Below are 20,646 nucleotides of genomic sequence, written 5' to 3' on the forward strand. Positions count from 1 at the left end.
GTGTCACTTTGGAGTTAACTTTCTGGTTTGTTTCACCAGGTGTCTTAGTTTTTCTCAGATTAGGCAACAAGAGGAAAATAACATTGGATAAACATCACACACAAAATTGAATTAGCAATTTTATTGTTAATAAGACAATTTTCAAGCTTAAGGTATACTGTGGCATTACAGTATTTAGCACTGGTCACAGTGTAATACACTTTCAAACAGAACTAAATTCGAGGCATTAAGTAATTGCCAACCAAAGTCTATGACTTGACCACAGTTATAAAAGTTTCTGACCATAATTCAAACAAGGATAGAGATAGAATAAAGGATGTAAAAACACAACTCACTGCTACTAAGTTTTCTACCTTCTTATACAACTTTTAAATATGTAATTTTACAACAACTCAAACGCCATGGACTATCCATAGTAATAATATTAAATTTTCATTCATCTACAAGTTTATGATTTAAAGAAGGTGAACAAAAACACACCCAGATGAAACTGTGTGCAAAATGGATGCTAATGACAGCAATCTGGATGATGGGTACAAACGATGTGTCTACCCACAGATACTACAAATTCGCAGTAACATCCATGAAAAAAAAATTTCATCTTGATAGAAGTGCAACTTGACATGAACATATACAAATCTATGCTGCTTGATAAAAATGTGGCACAGAGTAAACTTATGAAAGTCTGGTTCTGCTGTCTATATAGCATGAAAGAGCAATAGAAACTAATGAAGGTGAAAAGTAATTTCATATATAAAGAATAATGATCTGTACAAAGCTATGCTAGAAATTGTACTTACAGAAAGTAAACTGTAATATTTACATCGTTGCTTACCTAATTATTTTTTTTTTTTACCTTTACTACACACTTGTTACACACATGAACTAATAAATTATAAGCAACACAAAATGTGACCAGACATAGTGCAAAAGAAGTGGTTGGTTCTCTCTGAAACACATCTCTACAAGAACAAGTGAGTAAATCAATGAGATCCAACAAGATATAGATGGATCAAGTTCCAATTCAACCTACAGACTACTGTCAAAGTGCTTTTCTTTCATAATGCAGGTGTAGTGTACATGTCAAAAGCAGCACTAAAGGTCAGTGAAAGCTAAGCTATGTTCACCTTAAAAGCATCCACTATCTTGATAATTGTATTTACACAACAGTAAGATTAACAACCATGGCCTAATATAAATAAAATATAAGATAGAAGATATTACAAGGTAATGAGATGCAGGTACTGTACTGATTGATACCAGCAATTCCTTGTTTCCATTTCTTCAAAATGTACAGCAACACTTAAAAGTTGTACTAACTCACTCCTACATACACACAAAATCTCTCTCATACACAATCATTCACACACAAACAAGCAAATGAAAACACAAACACACCAACACACACATGCATGGACAGGGTTCACAATATTGGAGAGCCATAAGTGACGTGACGAAAGGAATGTCTGTACTAACAACTTCACAACACCACTCGGAAGTTCCATGGCCACTTACAAAGATACTTGTAAGAAGACAAGTCAGACAAGTGAATAGAACTTCAAAATTAAAACTTGACAAAGTAAAACTAAGAAAGCCACTCTCTTTGCTTTTTAATAGTAATTTACAGATCCTATCTGTACAAGAAATGAAAACTATGCAATAAAGTATTATAGAAAGGAAAAATTTACAACTACAAGGGGATGAAAATATTTCTCTAATCTTTTCTTTCACTGACGCATTAAATGTGAATTGAAACATGAAACAGCAGCTCTGGTCTGGTGTAAAAGATTTCTCCACAAATTTCACATTTAAACTCCTCCCTCACCTCTTCCTTCACCTGAGCAACAGGTTCAACCTTTACACTTTCAACAAATACAGTAGTGGGTTCAGCTTTAGCAGATGCTTTTTTCTCTTGCATTCCGTTTTGAGTGAGAAATTTAGGCTTTCGAATGGGCTTTCGTCCGCGAACTTTAGGTGTCTTTGGCTCTTTCGGGAATTTAGCTGGTGGAGGTTTCTGCGGCCTCTTTTCATGATGGTAGTTGACATTCTTGGTTCTGGGTCCTTTCCTGATTTTCAATGGATCATCAGTGGAGGGTGGGCCTGCTGGTGGTTGAGGAGACAAGAGCAGGTCATCCTCCAGTGGAACGGGGGGAGGAGACACGGGGGGCGGTGACAGCTTGGTCGCTTTGGGAGGCCTGGCTGGTGTACGCTGTGCAGCAGAAACATTCTTTATTCTTGGTCTGATGCGAATGGCGCCCCCCGGTGGCCTCATTCCATTGTCCTCCAGCCTTGGAGGGCTGAGGAGTCCTGTATCAACCATGCTTGAACCCGCTTCGTTTTCGTCCAAAGCTGGTCCTGTGTGTTTCATTTTGCGCTTCTTTTTAACTTTGGTCCGCCCTACCATGGAGTTGATTGTGTCCAAGGCAGCATCAAAGGTTCTGGCAACAGTATCGTAGTCTGGTTGCGGCTTACTAGCTTTCCTGACAACACCAGCGTCTGAATCTGATTCATTATCAGGCGAATCTTCGTTTCCATACTCCATTTCATGGGGCTTCAGCCTGCGGCGCCGTTTGTACTTGCGTGGTGCTAAAGCTGGTTTGCGGTGTCGAGCCGTATTTTCATCGGAGTGCTTCACCAAGTGCAGACAAAGGTCCTCTGAGGTAATGAGGGCCATTCCACATACTTTGCACACATATCCACCACCACCAGCGCAGTGCTTAGGGTCAGGTCCAGAGTGGTGTGCACGAATGTGCTCTCTGAGTACAACCTGTAAATAGATCAAACAGTTAATAAAGTAAATAGCATTGAGTCAAATCATCCAAAGAGAATGCTTCATAGTAAACTTACTCTTTGATTGAAAGCCCTGGGACAAATGGGGCAAGCATAAGGTTTTTCACCAGTATGTATCCGTTCATGTTTGCGGAGTGTTCCACCATCAGCAAAGGCCTTCCAGCAGAATCGGCAGGCATATGGACGCTCTCCTGTGTGGATTCGGATATGAATTTGCTGACTGCTACGGGACCCAAATGTTTTGCCACAATCGCGACATTGGAACAACCGGCCTGCCGCATCTCGTTGGCTATGCACTGCTAAGCGATGGTTCACTAGAGAACGGCCGTCAGGGAAGGTTGCACCACATTCAGCACAGGTGAGAACTCGCTCACGATGAGAAACCATATGCCTGAAAACAGATAAGATTGGCACCCATAAGATAAGATAATTATATTAAACCAATATTTAGAACCATTAAGTTATAAATGTGTACCTGCGAAGTCTTGCTCTTGAGTGAAATCGCTTGTCACATTTGGGACAAGAATAGGATCGCTCAGATGAATGAACCCAAGAATGTTTCTGCAAAGCTCGGCGATCTTTGCATGTTTTTCCGCACAACTGGCAAGCATTAGCAGGTATAGCACCAGCATGGCGTTCTCGGACATGGGCAGCTACTAACTGATCATCAGGGAAACCTTGGCCACATAACATGCAGCGATGTGGCTGATACCGAGAGTGAGACTCAGTGTGTGCCAGAAGTGCTCTCCTTGAACTGTATGATTGGCCGCAAACACCACATGAGTAAACACGACCAGACCCACTTTCTACCTCAGGCTCAAGAGGGCCCATCTCCATCTTCATGTGCAACCTGTTAGAGTGATGATAAGAGAAGATAGTATGAAAATACTCCTTTGAACCTCATTGAACACACAGCAGTTCATGAGAAAATAATGAAATACCTGGCATGCTTTTTAAGTAGATCCTGCCGATGGAATTCAAGGCCGCATGTTTGACAACGGAAATTTCCAAATCTCTCATCTCCTGTATATGGCCGGTCAGTTACCTCTTCCTCTTCTTCTTCACGTTCAACTTTGACACCACCACCTGGATGTTTTAACCTCGTGTGTTCCCGCAGGAGATGGACATCCCAGAACATTTCCCCGCATGATGAACATTCAAAGGGGCTATCGCCAGCATGAACTCTGGAACAGATACATTTTTATTGCAGCAAACCGTTTGAAAGCAAGTAATCTAAAAGCAAGTACAAATCCTCCAGTAAATTTCAGTTACCTTGCATGAGATCCAAGAGCCTTGGCACGAGCAAATCCAATTCCACAATGTTGACAAACATAGGGACGACTAGGGTCTTTAACCGGCCAGTTGGGAGGCAAAGGCTCTGGAGGTTTCTGATCTTCAACTGCCCCATTTACATAATATCCGTTTGAGGTCTCACCTCCACCACGAGAAGCTAATTCTGTCATAAGGCGCATATCTTCATCCACATACGACGAACGAGGCTGTCTCTCGGCTGGGAGCAATTTCTTGCGGCCAGGACCCGTGGCACCTTTGGGTTTACCAGGTTTCCTACCGGGCTTCTTTTTCACTCTAGCTTCGACAGGCTCACTGAAGCTTTCTGATGCTCGTCTGCGTTTCTGTGCTGGCCCTTGCTTCTGTCTGCCATCCATTCGAACATCTAGTCTCCGTGGGGAAGACAGAGGGTCATCTTCTTCCTCCTCTTCTTGTTGTTCAGTAGCTTCAGGAGCATATGCATGTATCTGAAAGCACATGGTAACAGATTCATGATACGATCAAAAGTAAATGTAATAAGTGACGAGAAAATAAATACTAGATGAGCCCATTACCTTCAGGTGATTATGCAAGTCACATTTACGGCGATAGCGAGCGCCACACAAGTTACATCCATAAGGACGCTCCACTTGATGAGCAACCATGTGGTTCATGAGATTTGCCTTTTTAGAGAAGCGTCGAGAGCAAAAGTCACACGGATATGGCCTGACTTGGCTTGCACCTGTCTGCTGGTCTTGAGGAAGAGGCACAAGCATATCATCTTCTGTTCCAGCATCACCCCATTCAGATTGGGCAACTGTAGAGACCAGGACCTGCAATAAAAAAATTGTAAAACAAATGATAATGACCAAAGGCTAACACAATACTAGAATCCAACAAAATGCAAGAGACTTACTTGACCATCATGACCAGCTTGGCCAGTTTCCCAGGCTTCACTTATGACTTCTTCTTCAATAACTTGAACTCCAAATAGCTCAGGGTCTTGGTACTGGTATTGCCCTCCAGATGAGTCCACTACTGTTTCTCCATCAACCAGCTCACCTCCAGCAATTACTTCTTCTCCAGTCATAATTTCACTTTCAGTGATAACATCCTCAGTAATAACATCATCTCCAGACATAATGTCACCTCCCGAAATAACTTCGCCATCTGTTACTATGTGGTCACCTTCAATAACTTGTTCTCCACTTACAATATCTCCGCCAGTAATAACCTGAAACTCAAGGAGGAAAGAAAAACAATAAAAACTAGCTCTAGAACAAATGTAACTGGAACAATACTCATTGGATCTGAATAGCAAAAATTACACTTTACATCTAGTACGCTCACTGTTCACCAACACACGTGCTGGAGACAAAGTCTAATATCTAACGAAACAAATTTGATAAGATTAACAAGAAATTGAAATAAGAAAGAAATGAGTAGCAACGCTATTTATCTATTATTTTACTCTCTCTCTCTCTTTGATGACAATAAATGTCTCATCAAAGTGCACAATTAGGAACAGGAGTTACTAGATTGATCCAACAAATAAAAAAGAGAAAAGAAAAAAAAGTGGAGGACATACATTGAAGAGACTTACATCTCCACCAACAACAACTTCATGGTGAGCATCATCCAAGAAAACTGGGGAGGGTTTAAGTCCTGCTAAAGCAGTCAATCCCGCAGATGTCACAACTACTTGATCTTGAGGTAGCTGAACACAATCAGATGCCACACCAAAGATGACTTCACCTTCAACTCCTGAGGCGCCAGTAACGGCCTCTTCTTCCTCCTCCTCATCATCATCCTCTGTCACCCAACTCACTGTCCACTGAGGCTCAGTTTCAGCCGAGTCAGCCATCATTTGTGATCAACAAAAAATAATTTGAACGAAAGATGAAATTCACCTGAAGAAAGAAAATAAAAGCATTAACTAAAAACTGTAAAGTATTGAAAAAGTAAGATGAATTTTGAGTACAAAAATTGATGTAGCAGAATATAAATATCAAACGGAAACAATATTGAAGGAAAATATAAAACAGAACTGCAAGTTGACCTAGTCCTCCCCACTTTCCTCCAACATAAAGTCAGAGAAGCCTACACAAATGGCAGATAAGTGTCCCATAGGTAAAACAACCTAAAAATAAAAAAATAACCTATTTGACAGAAGGCACGAAAGTAAATAAAAGTAGGATGACGAAAGGAAATGGAAGACTTGCGTGGAAGATGCCACTAAAAAATCACCATTTCCAAAATTATGGCCGATGTTGAGACTTCGCATTCAGCAAAGACGCATATTAGTAAACATACGAAAAGGGTTATGTTTATTTCGAAAATTGAGGTTAAAACATAGCTCGGCTTCAAAATTTGAGCGAGGAAAGGCGAAGTAACACAGGGATACGGGTATTCCGAGTCCGATTCTGTCATGGAAACCAGCATTTGGAGCAACAGAGCGAGACGCTTGGGTTTCGCTCGTAATTGCCGTAGGTTATACGGTCCTTGAAGATTAACATAACCCCACCCAATAAAAATAAAACATATCTAAAACCATAAAATAGCATTTGCCATCACTACAGAAGTCTTCAGAGAGGCAGCTACAGTAGCGCCCGACCAACTCCTTAAATATATTCTAGCGTGGAACGAAACACATAAAATGGAAGCCGAGCGCTTCGCCCGCTAGGCTTAGCATAGGCCAAGCTACCGCAGAACACCAAGCCAAGCTGACGGTGGCAAGGTCCGTCTTCATTCCGGGGTAGTAACAGAGTTTGAGTTACGCAAAAATACAGCACAAATGATTACCTTAACTTCATGTCACCAATCAGATAAACAAACACAAGCTTACGAAACTTTTAAACACAGAAACATAACCCAATTTCTACTGACTGAAACGGCATCAGCAGCCTCCATTTGTAACGTATGCTTTCAGAAACTGCTTTGTCCTCGGTTGCGTCCCATCGATAGCTATCGAAGTAACCATAACCCCTTCCCCGTTTTCCCGTCGCCACCACTCGTTTTTGCGGGCGTAAAATTGCAACTATTTTAGTTGTTCCGAAAATTTGAATTTTATTTCCAACCTTTATCCTAAATACTGTAGGATCAGGGCCTAAAATTCGTATTTTTCATTCGGGTCTCTTTCCCGCGTAATCATCTTTACGTCACACTTCGATATATCGAGTTGAGTGCGGTGGGAGGGGAGGGAATGGGGGAAGGTGGGGGCTGGAGCGGGGGTGGAGGGGAAGCAGGTGCAGAACAATCATAATAAGGACGAAATGCAGTGTCAAAATTGTGCATTTTCGCGTGGTAATTTAAGTATTGCATGTTATCAACTTCATAATTTAATCAACTCTTTTGCGAGCTTCCTGTTTGCGCTTAATGGTTAAGCGCTGTCCTTGTCCGTTTCATGATATGCGTGATAACCTCTGGGAAACTTCATTGACAAGAGAAATGTCATAAAGGTGAAGGCTACTATTCCCAGTGATGTGGCTCTGCTGTTCCTCTTGTCATGTTAAATTTCTGAAATTAGAAAAATAAAAAGAGAGTAGTCTTCTCTAATTTTTATTTTTCTGCATTTTTAGGCATTGGTCGCTGTCAACAATAAATTTAGTTTTATTAATTTTCTAGTGAGCGTCTGTTGATTTCTGATGTGTGGGTCATGATGGTTGATCCGTCTACTGAAGATGATGGCATCCTGCGTGAGTGGGCTCCACTATCAAATCTTCTCGGCCAAATCCCACCCAAAGCCCAAAGAGGGTTATTTACTGGAGACCTTAATCTCACCTGTATTGCAGCGTTACCAGACTTTTTAGCAATTGGCACCAATCATGGGCTTGTTTATTGGTATGATCGACGAACCAATGAGCTTCAAAGGCTGCGATGTGAGGTATGCATTGTCCGCTGTCTCGTTTAGTAACTGGACAAGTATGATAAAAGTTATAATGACTCGTAATTACTTCAATTTCAGAATACTATTTGTGCCATAACATGTATTGCTGTGGTTTCCACTGTTGACTATATGATTGCAGCAGGAACTAGTATTGGAGTTGTTAGTGTTTTCTTGGTACCCAAAGTTTCTCCCAGTGACATTCCTGATATTTTTAAGACAAATACAAAAAAACAGGTAATGGATCATCATGGTGGCAATTTTTTGTGTCTACCAAAGATTTTTTTATTGTCACATGTTGCTTCCAGATAGAGCGATACACAGTTGGAGATTTACATTCGACACCAATATCAGCTGTAGAATGGAGTCCAAATGGCATGAAGTTGTTCAGTGGGGATCAAAGTGGCATAGTTGTTCTCACTGAAATTGATTATTACATGGTAAGTGGATCGTGTCAGAGCCTTGTTTTGAAGTTATTCAAAGCATTTAAGTTTCATTGACATCATAAAATTTCCCCTATTCAGCATCTAAGCAAATCCATAGAAATTCTAAATGAGAAGTATGAAGTGGTCCAACTCAGCTATAATTCTAGCAATCAACTCCTACTTGTCTCAACTCTATACCGAACAATAATGTGTCACAAGAGTGCAAGTGACAATTCGTGGAAAGTTTCCCAAGTTGGAAACAAGGAAAGAAAAGTGTGAGTGACTCCTGTATGACTGTACTATCTGTATTAGGTTCAGGTTAATGTAATAGTTTGTTCTAATTTCTCTTTTGTAGATTGGGCAAAATGGGTGCAACATTCCTGAACAACCCAAAAAATCCCCGATCTCCTGTAGTTTTCTGTAGCCGCCCTGGTTTAAGACTTTGGACAGCAAACAAAGATGGCACTGTAGAAAAGACCCTTATTTTCAAAGTAAGATCTCCTCAGCAGGTTACAGTGATGTATTTATTTGTGTTCTAGTTTTAATTTTATGCTGTTTCTGTATGTGAAGGAATCAGTGCATGGTCAGTACCCTCTTATTCAACTCTTAAATCCAACCAAGTCCCGGGGGAGACATTCTCGAGGAGAACTACAGTTTGGACCACTTTTGAATTTTAAAGATAATTTATTGGTGACTTACACTTCTGATGCTTTTTTAATTTTGGACTCAAGTACAATAAGTGTTAATGCTGCTCTATTTGACGTACAAAAAATATCTGCCCTGTGCGTCTCAAAATCAGAAATATTTGTTCTTGAAGGAGAGCGGCACTTGATACGTATAGGGTTCTCTCCTGAAGATACATCCATAAAGTGTAAGTGTAAGCCAACTTTGCAGCACGCTTGCTACTCCATTTAAATTTTAAAAGTTGACCTTAAATTACATAAAACCAAAATACAGTATATGCCTATTTTATCAGCTTCTTCAGATGAGTCTTCATCAGTGCGAAGTGGAGCTTTTGCCAGTCAATTGTTTGAACTCACTACAAAGATCAAGGATGCCTCAATCACATCTGTAATACCTAAAAAACTCTCACCTCTCTTTTCTCCAACTAAAAGGTGATAGAGTAGTATTGTTAGTTTGCAGCTAGACTTTTCTGGCTGGGTTCAATATTCCTCAATTTAATCCTTTTGCAGCTCTGGCTCTAGTGATGGAGAACAAATATCAGAATGTTTTGAAGCTCAAGAATTACCACCTGTGTTGTCACTGAATTCTCTCAATGAAGGTGCTGCTGAAGGGTTACCTGAACTCCTAGTTAGTTCTCCATCTCATTTTACTCCTTCAGAAAAAGAAGTATATACTAGAGCCCAAAAAAGTGATATTGCCCCGCAAAGCAGGTAAGAATTCGGAAAAATAAATGGTACCCTTTTCTTACTGAAGCTAAACCATTTACAATCACATTCAATTTTTTTTCTCTTTAAAAAAATAAAAAATATAGTACATTATTGCATTCAGAATTACTGGACCAAATAGCTCACGAACAGTTTGAAGACATTGTTTACCAGCCCAAAAGAAAAACTAAAAAGAACAAAGGCAAGCGAATCACAGCAGCAACAGGTAAGTATCAGCTATTTTTGTTTTTGCTATTCGTATTTTTTTCTTGGGGTCTAACAGAAAATGAATGAGTTTGGTTGAGCTGCCTTACACATAGTAACTGCCTTAAGACTCCTAAACCTGGCAATGTGCCAACATTCTAATTTTAACTGAAGGAAGCCAGTTTGGAGGGGGAACCAGCTTCTTTGTGTACAAACAGTTCCTTGTGGTTTTGCTCTGTCATTGCTGGAAGCATGGCTTGGTATTTTGGATCTGGCAATAATTTCCTGTGGATGAAGTTTAATATGGAGTTCTGTGGTATGCATTTCATTATTGCACAAATCTAGGCCCCAGACCGTAAAATTTTTCTGTTTGTCTCTTCTAACCTGAAGATCCAAGCTTAATTATTGTTTCATTTCACTTAAGGCACTGAATCTGGCTCAGATTCTACTAGCGTTGTGTCGACTACCTCAGAAAATGATGATATTTGGGCCAGTGAGCGTTTGGATGCAGGTAGTGAGTGGAGCAGTATTAATACTTCTCGCCGTTCATCAGTTGATACACAGGTCAGTGGCTTGAAAGTCTTGGCAAGATTGATTTCTTATTACAAATTCTAATCTTTTGGTTGGTTTTCCTTGCAGTTGAAACCTGAGAACCTTGGTAACCTTGGACAGCACAATGAAGAAGACATCAAAGAATCTTTAGCTGCCAAAGAGCGCCTGCTTGCTAAAAAATATAATTTAGAGGAGGCTCTTGGCATCAAAAGTAACGAAGATGAGGCAACAAATAATAAGTGTACGCCAACGCAGTCTTGTGTCAACGAAGAGTCGTCTAATAATCTTGCTTGCGCATTCAAGGATTGTGAGCAAGAAATACATTCAATTGAAGAGTCTATAGAAAGCACTTCACAAACGTTAGCTGTATCAGAAGGCACAGAAGCAAGTGATAAAGAATGTTTGGACGATGAGGAGATGACATCATTCAGCAGTGTTATTAGCTATGGCGCTCCATCAGATTGCAGTCAACTGCCAAGCCAACATTCTTCCCTTGCTTTAGAACTGAGCGGTAAGCTTATATCATACGTACATCAATTTTTCAAATCATGGTTAATAAATTAACCTTAACCATTCCAACAATTTCTAACATTTTATGTAACAATCAAATGTTTATTATTGTTGTTGTGTGTTTTAGATGTCAAAGAAGAAAAGAGCAGCTCTGCTGTTTACAAGGAGGCTATGGAAGCAAGTGGCTGGTTGCAGTTCAATACGCCAAAACCTGTGATATGGGTTGCTGTGTGTAATTATTATCTTGTAGCAATCGATAGCCATGATGTTGTTCATTACTGTAGTTTAGGTGGTCTTGGCTTGAAGTGGCAACGAGCAGATTGCAAAGCAAACCAGTTGGTTATGTCTCCTAACTCAAATTGTTTGTGGCGTTTGGAGAATAATCTTGCTTATGCACTAAAAAACCCAGCCACTTCAGGTAATGTATGATATTTAATATGTTAAAAGTATTCAATTTTGCTCCAGTTTGACTCATTACATTTTTTTTTTTAAAGGTCCCCATGGAGAGGAATGGCAACTAGCTGAAACAAATGTACGCAGTTTAGCAGTTGCTGATAATGTTGTTTGGCTTGTGACACAAGGAGGAGAGGTTTTCTATCAGAAAGGGCTGAATAAAGATGTTCCTCAAACAGAATCAATCAAAATTGAGAAACCCTGTGAATGGCCAGCTGTGAAAATCGCGAGCTTCTCTCAGGTAATTTGTTTCTTGTCAGGTTTCTTCTATTTTAACATCAATTGTTAACTAAATCTTTGATATGTACCAATCACTACAGATTGTATGGCTCCTGTCATCGACTGGAGAGGTTTACATGCGACTTGGAGTTTCATCTGCTAAGCCTGAGGGGTTGGATTGGAAACGAGTTAACATTCCTGTACCTGGAAGTGTTGTTGACATTGCTCTCGGTTCTCAAAGAACTGGCTGGATTGTAGACAATAGTGACACCATTATGTTTTCTGTGGATCATATGGAGCACGATCCCCATTGGTGGCAGGCAAGTGTAGTTTAAGATGCAATTTACAATTACATTTTGTCAAAATTTTGGCCTGTAACATTACAGAAAATTCCTTTTCTCTTTGTGCCTAGGTTTTGATAAGTGACTACATTTTTCAGCAGACCTCACCACTTCAAAGGTTGCGTTCAAAAATTTCATTAAAAAACTTGCGTCCAGCATTACCTGGGCTCCAGAGTCCTTTGTCTTGTGTTGCCTGCGGCCAAGATTCAGTTTGGATCTTTCAAAACAACTCCAATACTCTGCATGTCAACAAATCTAAGATTACAGGTTCATTTACAAAGTACTTTGTCACTTTTTCTTAATTCTGTCTCATATGTCTAAATTGATAAATTAATTTCTATTTGTTGAACTAGGACATTCCTGGTCACGAATCAAGCTGAAAGGGTCTCCTGAAGGCATACGCTGGCAAAGTGTCACTTCTGAAGGAGTTTTTGAGACTGAGGGCCAAGTTTGGCTTTTGTCAGCTAATGGTGATTTATTCTGTTCTCAGCCCTACAACAGTAAAAATTTAAAGGTATTATGTGTGTAAATCTATTCAGTTTTCCTCCAACCATTTATTATACGATTGTTCTCATTGTTTCCAGCAAATCTCATTGCCATCATCTGATGGAGCAGTATGTCTAGCCGCATCCTCCCATGCTTTGTGGCTGCTCACATCGTCTGGAGCAATCTACATAAGGCAAGGTCTCAGTGAGACTTGTTTAGAAGGCAAAGATTGGACCCAACTCAGCCTCGCACAAATTGGTTAGTTCAGTTCATGACAGTTCTGTGATGTTTGTGAATTATTTTAACTAATATCTTTTCCAATGTTCTCATAAATTTGATTGCAGAGGATGTGCAACTGAGCCATGTGTCTTGTGGACTAGATGTTGTATGGGCCTGTGATACAGTTGGTAATATGCACATGACAGTGAGTTCGCCACATGCTATGGCCACAGCCACTTTTTCCCCTGTTTGGATTCGTGTACCAGATAATAAAGAACAAAAAAAATTATATTTTATTAAGGTATGTTTCATATTCCAAGCATCATTTTTCATTTAGTTTTCTTCTATGCACAAGGAAACCAATTTTATCATTTGTATTTTAGGTGTTTGTTGGTCCCCAAACGTATATGGTCTGGGCATTGGATAATCAAGGCAGAATTTATGTCCGAGAGGCAATTTTTCCAGATTTTCCTCTTGGTGCTGACTGGGTAGCTGTCACAGGAATAACGGCTGTAGATTTGAGTGTGAGGTAAATTATTACTCAATACTGCATTCAATCTGTTCATACTCATTGTTTTATGGTTTAAGGTTTATGTTTTATGCCGTCACATTGTGTGTGTGTGTGTGTTTCTAGCGCAACAGCTGTTTGGGCTTTGTCGGTGAAGGGTGATGTGTATAGGCGTCAAGGAATTACCCAAAACAACTATATTGGAGACTATTGGAGGAAAATACCAGGTTCTGTTGAAGCTTTAACAGGTGTGTTAATAATAATACCAATTAATAAACAAGTCTAAATCGCATTTACACTAGCCTTGGCTCATGCAGTCTATAAGCTTTAATGGTGAAAAAAAAAACGTGAAAAATTTAGGAACATGAGAAAGAATGTTGCATTTTAGACCCTAACAAGAGTTCTTCCTTTCAGCATCTATGTGTGACAGACTGTGGGGCATTGACAAGAATGGAACACTTCTCCGCCATACCCAACTAGTCGTCAGTTTGCACCCAGGTCATGTGACACCAGCTGCACCTCAGCCGTATCAACTGCCCTCCACAGGAGCTGAAGAAGACTGGGAGGTACTATAGTATGATATGATAAGTGGGTAAAAGCCCTACATGTTTGACCTCTTCTCAATCTATTTCCTATTGTATGAATGTACTCAGTCAATTGTTGTTTATGAGCAGGCACCAGGGGGTAATGTCATATATTGTAAGTGAACATGTATTGACTCTGATGCCCCACCCCACCTGGTTTTATTTAGCTTTTAGGTGCTAACAAGGAGACATGAAATATTTCAGTGATTTTTATAAACTGGCATTTATCAGTGATTTTTATAAATTAGCATTTTTAAATGATTTTTACTAATTTGCACTTTTTATTGATTGTTTTGTATTTTCATTGTCTCATGCTAAACAATCAACTTTTTATCTTTACTTTTAAAAATGTTTCTAGGTGTTTGTACCAAATATTACTATTATTCCAAAGATGTTATAATTTGAACTAAGGTTTTGATATAACTGTGTCAATTAACTGTGATTTTATTACACTATACAACACTTTGTAAAGTGTGAGGTAACTCATCCATTGTAAAACCCTGTAGGGGGTTTGGTGCTAAGAAAGAAGTGATTTTAGTATTTGTAAGTTCTTATGTTTTCAATGAAGCGCTGTTTGGTCTGCTTTGGCAGTCAAAGCAGATTTAGGTGGAGGTCCTAAAACTTCTCCTTCCTCTACCTTGACCTCTGCTGTGCTGTCAGGCTAGGTAAGGCATAATGAATTGTGTTGAGGTGGAAAGCCTGAATCTAATTAAGTCAATGAAGTGGTGACAGATGAGCAAGGTGGTGCTTTTTGCTCTGTGTTGCCTGCTTAAGTGTTAGCATGCACTTTCCCCCTAAATTGTGGGGAAAAGAGTGTACATACAGAAAATAAAATAAAATTGCTTATTTTATTAGCAATAAACACAGCCCCTTGTGTAAACTGGTGATGTAGGTGATTTCCCCTCTTGTGAGTGTCTGTGATAAATGAATCTAAAATTGATTTGCCCAATCACCCTATGTTATATCTCAAACCTCTGAAGAATTATACAATATTCAAACACAGCTAAAGAAAAACTTCTTTTAAAATAACCACTTTACTACAACCAGGCTAGCATTACTACCTCATGGTAACGTTGACATTTCTACACCCCATTTGAAAGTAGGATCACAACAGACTTAGGCGAGGGTCATCCTTTGGCCACTGTCAAGAACACTGGATGAGCCCCCTTTCTGCCCAGCTCCAAATTTTTTATATCTAGCAGGATAAAATAATGATTAGTATTTGCAGCACACATGAACCAACATCCACATTAATCAGGCGTACATACATCTGAAAAAATTTGTTGCGTTCTTGAACTGTTAGGGAAGGTCTGGTGTTTTTGGCAGCAGCATCTATATGGGATTGAGTCACCTTAAAAGATACCTGCAAACAATGTAACCTTGTTTTAATGTGAGCCTGTTTAGTACAAATCTGGTCAACCAGAGCATTTGCCAGTGAAAGTAAGGTAGCAACATGTGTGGTGTCAAGAACTTTACATAGAGTCAAAGACTGACCTCTTTGCTATTTTTTAATCCAGCTGCATCTGAAAATTAAGATAATAATAAGAGGAAAAGGCAAGAGCATAATAGGAATGAAAGAGTTGACATTTACCTTGAATCTGCGATTGCTGAACTTCAACTGTACTTAGCTGAGCTGTGTACAGGATGGATTGCAAATCAGCCCCTGTAAACCCTTTCGTACCTGCAGCAATATTTGAAAAGTCCACATTTTTGTCTAAATTCATTTTTCTACTTAAAGCCTGCAATATTGCTAGTCTATTTATCTGGAAATAGAATAAATGATCACAACATGATGTCTCAGTCAAACAAAAACCAAGTAAATGATGCATTTGTGATGTGATGGGTTGTTTTGAAGCTGTACCTCATCAGGCAAGGGGCACAGCACAGACCGGTCCAGTCGACCTGGCCTCAGCAAAGCAGGATCCAACAGATCAGGTCTACTTGTGGCTGCCAACACCCATACACCAACTAAGCTCTCTACACCATCTAGTTGAGTTAATAGCTGATTGACCACTCTATCAGTTACACCTGTATTGTCATGACCTCTCCTAAAAAATAAAAAAACAAAACAAAAACTTGTGCATTAGAAAAAAATCTTTTGACGGCTGTGTGACTAAGTAGGTTCACTTCGTCATACCTGGGGGCAAGACTGTCAAACTCATCAAAGAAGAGAACGCAGGGCTTAGCACTTTGAGCCCTAAAAAACAACAAAAGAAAGACATTTCAGAACATTTTTTTAAAGCAACGGAGATAAGTTGTGGACAGTCACACAGAGACTTACTTAAAGAAAACATTTCTTACTGCTTCTTCACTAGCACCAATGTACTTAGACAGCAATTCTGGGCCCTGAACGATGTACAAATATTAAACTGAACACAACTTCCAGCAAAATACATGATATCTGTCTCTACTCACCTTGACACTAATAAAGTTGAGACCACATTCACTTGCAACAGCAGCAGCTAACATTGTTTTTCCCGTACCAGGAGCACCATATAGAAGAAGGCCAGACTGTTGTCTCAAGGGTGAATTTTTGAAGAGCTCTGGATACTGGAAACAGAGGTCAAGGATTTTATCAATGACAGTTTTCTTTATCAAGTTTAGTCATCAATTGCTGTCAAATTCTCTATCTAATCAAATTGCTATTCTTTTAAAAATGAAATGATCCACCATCACACTAATAATATAACCAGCCTCAGCTTCCTGGCCTTAGGCTAGTAAAATAGCAAGGGTACAAAACATTTTATTTACCATAACTGGCCACTCAAATACTTCTTTCAACTCAGTCTTGACGTCTTCAAGACCCCCAATATCATCCCAACCAAAAGCAACACTTTTTTGCAAATCAACACCACGCAGAAGCATAGGTGTACTGTTGGACAATGCTTCCATTATATCACAATCCTCTATAACTGGAGCTTTACTGGATATTACTGCAAAACAATCAATATAATTGAGATAAAACAAAGTAACAGCTTGTCAGACAGAAAAGATTCATGTGGAAGTCGTGCCAAACCTTGTCTCATACATGCAGCCAAAGTGGCTTTGTCAACCAAATCAGCTAAATCCTGAAGACAGTACCCTTCTGTATTCTTGGCACATTCTTCAACAGCTTGAAAGCACTTAATATCTCTCACTTCCCCATTTGCCACCTTTCTATTTAAAATCTTCATGAAAGTGCATTGTCTATCATTCTATACAGGAAGGACATAGAGAAGGCATTATAATTTTAATTTAATTCTTTACAAATGATTGTCACCAAAACAGAAAGTTCTACACTGCATGGTTTAATGAGTACCTTAGATAGTTCAGGCAGCTCTAAGGTAGTGTTGAAGAAGTGGACACCTCGAGCAGGCACTAAAGATGATGCAACAGATTGAATAGATGGTGCTGTTGCAATGATAGCAACTGAATGACCAGATTGTAGACTACTTAGAAGCTGGAGAATCATTCTGCCAACTCTGTTGAGCAGTTAACAAAAGAATTAATAATCAGATTAATCTATTGGAGAGAGAGTTAACAAATTATAAACTGAGCAAACCTGTTAAAATATGCTGATATTTGGCTGCTGTGGTCCTGATCTTCAGCTACACCAGCAATGCATTCAATATCATCTAAGAATAGAATGGATGGCTGGTGGTAAACGCAGTCATCAATGAAGCTTTGTAAATGTTTGAAAAGTGATTCCACAGTTTTTCCTGCGACAGCAAAAAAGGGAAGATAAAACGCTGATGTTTACTCGATGTCTAGAATACGAATGGCAGGATTGGCTGACCTTTGAGAGGCCTGCATTTGATGACTGCATTGTGAACATAATGAGGAGAACCCTGAAGTAAGTCACAAAGGGCCCCTGCTGCGCTACTTTTGCCACAACCACTCTTTCCTAAACAAAATGACAAGAATTATGATGGCAAAGGGGAACTCCTGATTTAAAAAATAAATCATATGCCTTACCTAAAATTAACAGATTATTTGCTATTTTTGGGAATTCTTGATAGCGATTGACAGATTCGTGAAGACCTAATGTTATTTTAAGAGTTGAAAGTCCTTCATTTATAATGCCTTGAAGGTGTCTTTAAAAAAGAAAAGGTCTGCTGTATTTGCAAGGAATCAGATAAGAAAATTTAGAACTAACATGAAGTATGGTTTTGGCAGTGATGACTTACATTAAGTGGAGATCACCTGAAATATTTTTTGGAATGAAAGGTTTAATGGACGGCAGCTTCTCTTGATTTTTTACCCGCTTTTCCAGCAGTACATGCACTTTTCTTGCATCTAATGATCCAGGAAGTGCAAGAAAATGGTCTAACGTTGATGGCAGCAAATGCACTTCTGCATCAACAAAGCCTTTCTCAGTAGGAATGGTCAATATCATATTATTGCTCAGAAGAAGACCAGTTGGGAGCTGATCTACATACTGAATTAAATTCTTGCCCAGATCAAAACAATTTAAGGCCTGGAAAATCATGTGTCATTTTTAAAGAAATTTGAAAATCAACAGGCACTAAACAATAAAAATTTGAGTATAAAAACTGCTCAAGCTACTCACATAATATGGTAAAAGGTCTATTCTCTCGCAGTGAGCATTGCGTGTTCTAGGTAAAAAATCAGATAAAATAACCCTTGATCCAATTTCAAGACACAGACTACCTCTCAGATTGCTTGACAAGTAAATACATCTCTTGTCATATGAATAATAATTTTCTTTCGTGGCTAATGATGTGGTATTTAAATTTGTTATACGAATGTATGCATGAGGACTGTCAGAAGACTGGCGATCTGAGACCTTTTCTGTACTACTTTCTTGGTTTGGTTTATCAGAATCTTGCAGTCTTCTTATTTTACAAAATAATGATTTCTGTTGCATGTCATTGAAGTGGAATAGCTTTTCCATACAGGGCCCCGGGAGAAAGGCCTCTAAGGGTCCAAGAAGATTTTGATCATTGCAAAGAGGATGCACTCTAAAAATATACTGAAATTTCTCTGTTGTCAAACTGTGGTTGATGGGCTCCTCTTCATTAGTAATATCGTTCTTGACAGCACTCAATACTGAGCTTGCAAAGTGTTTGCCAGAGCTCACAATACTATTCATCACACTTTTATCAATGTTTTCAGCAGTTTTAAAAGCAGGTGCTTTCATATTCATAGGGTCTCCTACCACTACTTCTGTCATCTGTTCCAATCGACCAACATCTACATCTGGATCCATACAATCTACAAAGTAAGATTAAGAGCTATAAATTTTACTTTGATGTTCATGAGACTATTAAAAAGAAATGACATGGACTAAGTACTGAAATTTGTCAATCATAATTTTATTCCTTACCGACATGAAGAACAATAGGAAGAGAGTTACTAATCCAAGCAGTAAGCAGCTGATCTCTCCAGATTACACGAACTTGGTCAAGTAGGGTTGATTGAATTAAGCTACTACTAGACTCCTGAGAAGATAAAATATTATAATACCTTCAATAGTTGCCAAATTTTCATGCAAACAAGACACTTTTTCAATTTTTTCCCAAAGGGTGTGTTTTAAAGGTGTGTGCATTTTATGTGTTTGTAACTACTAGTGGTGGGGTCAGCAACGATTTTCCTAAAATGTCTTACGCTACGCGGATCGCCTTACGCTATTACAAAAGAGGGTAGGCATCCACAAAGAACCTTTACACTATGACGGACGAGCCACCCCTCGGCTGACTCTATGACAAACGAGTTACCCTATGCGGCTCGTCATCGGCAAACGTGTTTTAGCGTAAGGGCCGCTTATTACACATTTTCCATCCGGATGGATATCCGTCAGGCCGTTTGCTTTAGCGTAAGAGCCTTGTCATAGCGTAGGGATCCGTGAATACCTCCATAATAGAAACCGCAGCGGATTTTTCGGTTTAGCGTAAGAAACGTGTCTTAGCGTAAGGGAAAACGTTGCTGACCCCACCATAAGTGGTGACATGCCAAACACACTTACGATCATTTCCAAGTCATCTGAAGACAAAGGTGACATTACAACTCGACGAAGACAAGGAGGGTTACTGCCAATAATCAGAGACACAATATCGCCTTCCTTCAAGCCCAAATTTGAGGCTACAGTAGCATTGATACCAACAACATTCTCTTCTTTGAAATTTGTTGGCTGCCAGCTAAAATAAGCAGTCTTACTGTTGCCAAATACGATTTTAATGGTTGAATCCTGAAAAATTAAGGGAAAAGTATTGTAAGAGTTACCGTAGTTGTAACGTAAGTATCAAATGGTGCCCCACAATGACACTCACATATTCTAACTTCTTGATGTCATTCAGCCGTTTCGCCCATTTTTCAGGTAAAAATAAGAAAGAAGTCTTTGATCTCACAAACTGAACACAAAATGAATCTCCAGACATTGTGGGGGCTACAGGGTAATGAGGGTAATGTAAAAACACACAATAAAATGGTTTTGGTTAAGAACTATTCTTCTAGGGTAAAGTCACTCATCAAACACAACTAGCTAATTTAGTGAGGAATTAAGAGAAACAGTGACATTTTGTCTAAGATGACATTGCAAAATTAAAATCTTTAAACACAAGAAGATAGGTGTTGGGCTTGTGTTTACGTTCTTTCTTCTTCATTTCGTGCTTCTTCCAGTCTTCGTTGACGAAATGCAGCCAACCACCATGTCAAAAATGTCATTCCTATTTTGCAGATTGGCAAGTGAAAACTGCTAGGGTCGGTTTAAAACTGCAGTGCGCAGTTTCCAGCGCTTAATTAACGATCCATGCTTTGTTCATGAGCAATGATGACCAACATTTAAATACGATGAATGCATGAGAGTCCTTTCCAAT

General features: G+C 39.3%; 3 protein-coding genes across 8 annotated transcripts; 1 reads left to right on the top strand and 2 right to left on the bottom strand.

Annotated features, from left to right (window-relative positions):
- Positions 1 to 101: 101 nt before the first annotated feature.
- Positions 102 to 7,009, bottom strand: LOC117639753 (zinc finger protein 271). Of its 5 annotated transcripts, none has more exons than XM_034375628.1 (9): positions 6,862 to 7,009; positions 5,648 to 5,969; positions 4,976 to 5,299; positions 4,635 to 4,892; positions 4,063 to 4,547; positions 3,732 to 3,974; positions 3,266 to 3,640; positions 2,848 to 3,181; positions 102 to 2,767 (listed from the first exon to the last, which is right to left on the bottom strand). In XM_034375628.1, exons 2-9 carry the CDS (start codon positions 5,924 to 5,926, stop codon positions 1,739 to 1,741), a joined length of 3,327 nt encoding a protein of 1,108 aa, XP_034231519.1. In that variant the 5' UTR covers positions 5,927 to 5,969; positions 6,862 to 7,009; the 3' UTR covers positions 102 to 1,738. The 5 variants fall into 5 exon arrangements, with proteins under 5 accessions (XP_034231519.1, XP_034231523.1, XP_034231522.1 ...); XM_034375632.1 differs by having other exon boundaries at positions 4,976 to 5,293; positions 5,663 to 5,969; positions 6,862 to 7,008; XM_034375631.1 differs by having other exon boundaries at positions 5,663 to 5,969; positions 6,862 to 7,008.
- LOC117639755 (peroxisome biogenesis factor 1) lies at positions 6,886 to 20,641 on the bottom strand. Of its 2 annotated transcripts, XR_004587383.1 has the most exons (20): positions 20,101 to 20,641; positions 19,797 to 20,018; positions 19,158 to 19,272; positions 18,381 to 19,045; positions 17,998 to 18,287; positions 17,786 to 17,904; positions 17,607 to 17,714; positions 17,373 to 17,529; positions 17,130 to 17,292; positions 16,848 to 17,025; positions 16,583 to 16,764; positions 16,247 to 16,381; positions 16,113 to 16,177; positions 15,969 to 16,028; positions 15,693 to 15,879; positions 15,423 to 15,594; positions 15,326 to 15,354; positions 15,100 to 15,194; positions 14,893 to 15,026; positions 6,886 to 7,575 (listed from the first exon to the last, which is right to left on the bottom strand). XR_004587383.1 is itself a non-coding variant. In XM_034375634.1 (19 exons), the coding sequence occupies exons 1-19, from the start codon at positions 20,206 to 20,208 to the stop codon at positions 14,948 to 14,950; spliced, it is 3,129 nt and encodes a 1,042-aa protein (XP_034231525.1). In that variant the 5' UTR covers positions 20,209 to 20,641; the 3' UTR covers positions 14,846 to 14,947. The 2 variants fall into 2 exon arrangements, 1 of the variants encoding a protein (XP_034231525.1); XM_034375634.1 differs by lacking the exon at positions 6,886 to 7,575 and having other exon boundaries at positions 14,846 to 15,026.
- Positions 7,379 to 14,697, top strand: LOC117639752 (tectonin beta-propeller repeat-containing protein 2). The gene is made up of 22 exons (XM_034375627.1): positions 7,379 to 7,517; positions 7,638 to 7,942; positions 8,024 to 8,179; positions 8,251 to 8,382; positions 8,467 to 8,642; positions 8,723 to 8,858; positions 8,938 to 9,238; positions 9,344 to 9,482; positions 9,561 to 9,761; positions 9,863 to 9,981; positions 10,384 to 10,523; positions 10,599 to 11,022; positions 11,149 to 11,439; positions 11,516 to 11,715; positions 11,795 to 12,013; positions 12,106 to 12,301; positions 12,388 to 12,548; positions 12,619 to 12,778; positions 12,865 to 13,040; positions 13,123 to 13,268; positions 13,374 to 13,495; positions 13,662 to 14,697. Exons 2-22 carry the CDS (start codon positions 7,715 to 7,717, stop codon positions 13,820 to 13,822), a joined length of 3,984 nt encoding a protein of 1,327 aa, XP_034231518.1. The 5' UTR covers positions 7,379 to 7,517; positions 7,638 to 7,714; the 3' UTR covers positions 13,823 to 14,697.
- Positions 20,642 to 20,646: the final 5 nt, after the last annotated feature.

Source organism: Thrips palmi, unplaced genomic scaffold (assembly GCF_012932325.1).
Source record: "Thrips palmi isolate BJ-2018 unplaced genomic scaffold, TpBJ-2018v1 HiC_scaffold_11, whole genome shotgun sequence".
NCBI classification, from domain to species: domain Eukaryota; kingdom Metazoa; phylum Arthropoda; class Insecta; order Thysanoptera; family Thripidae; genus Thrips; species Thrips palmi.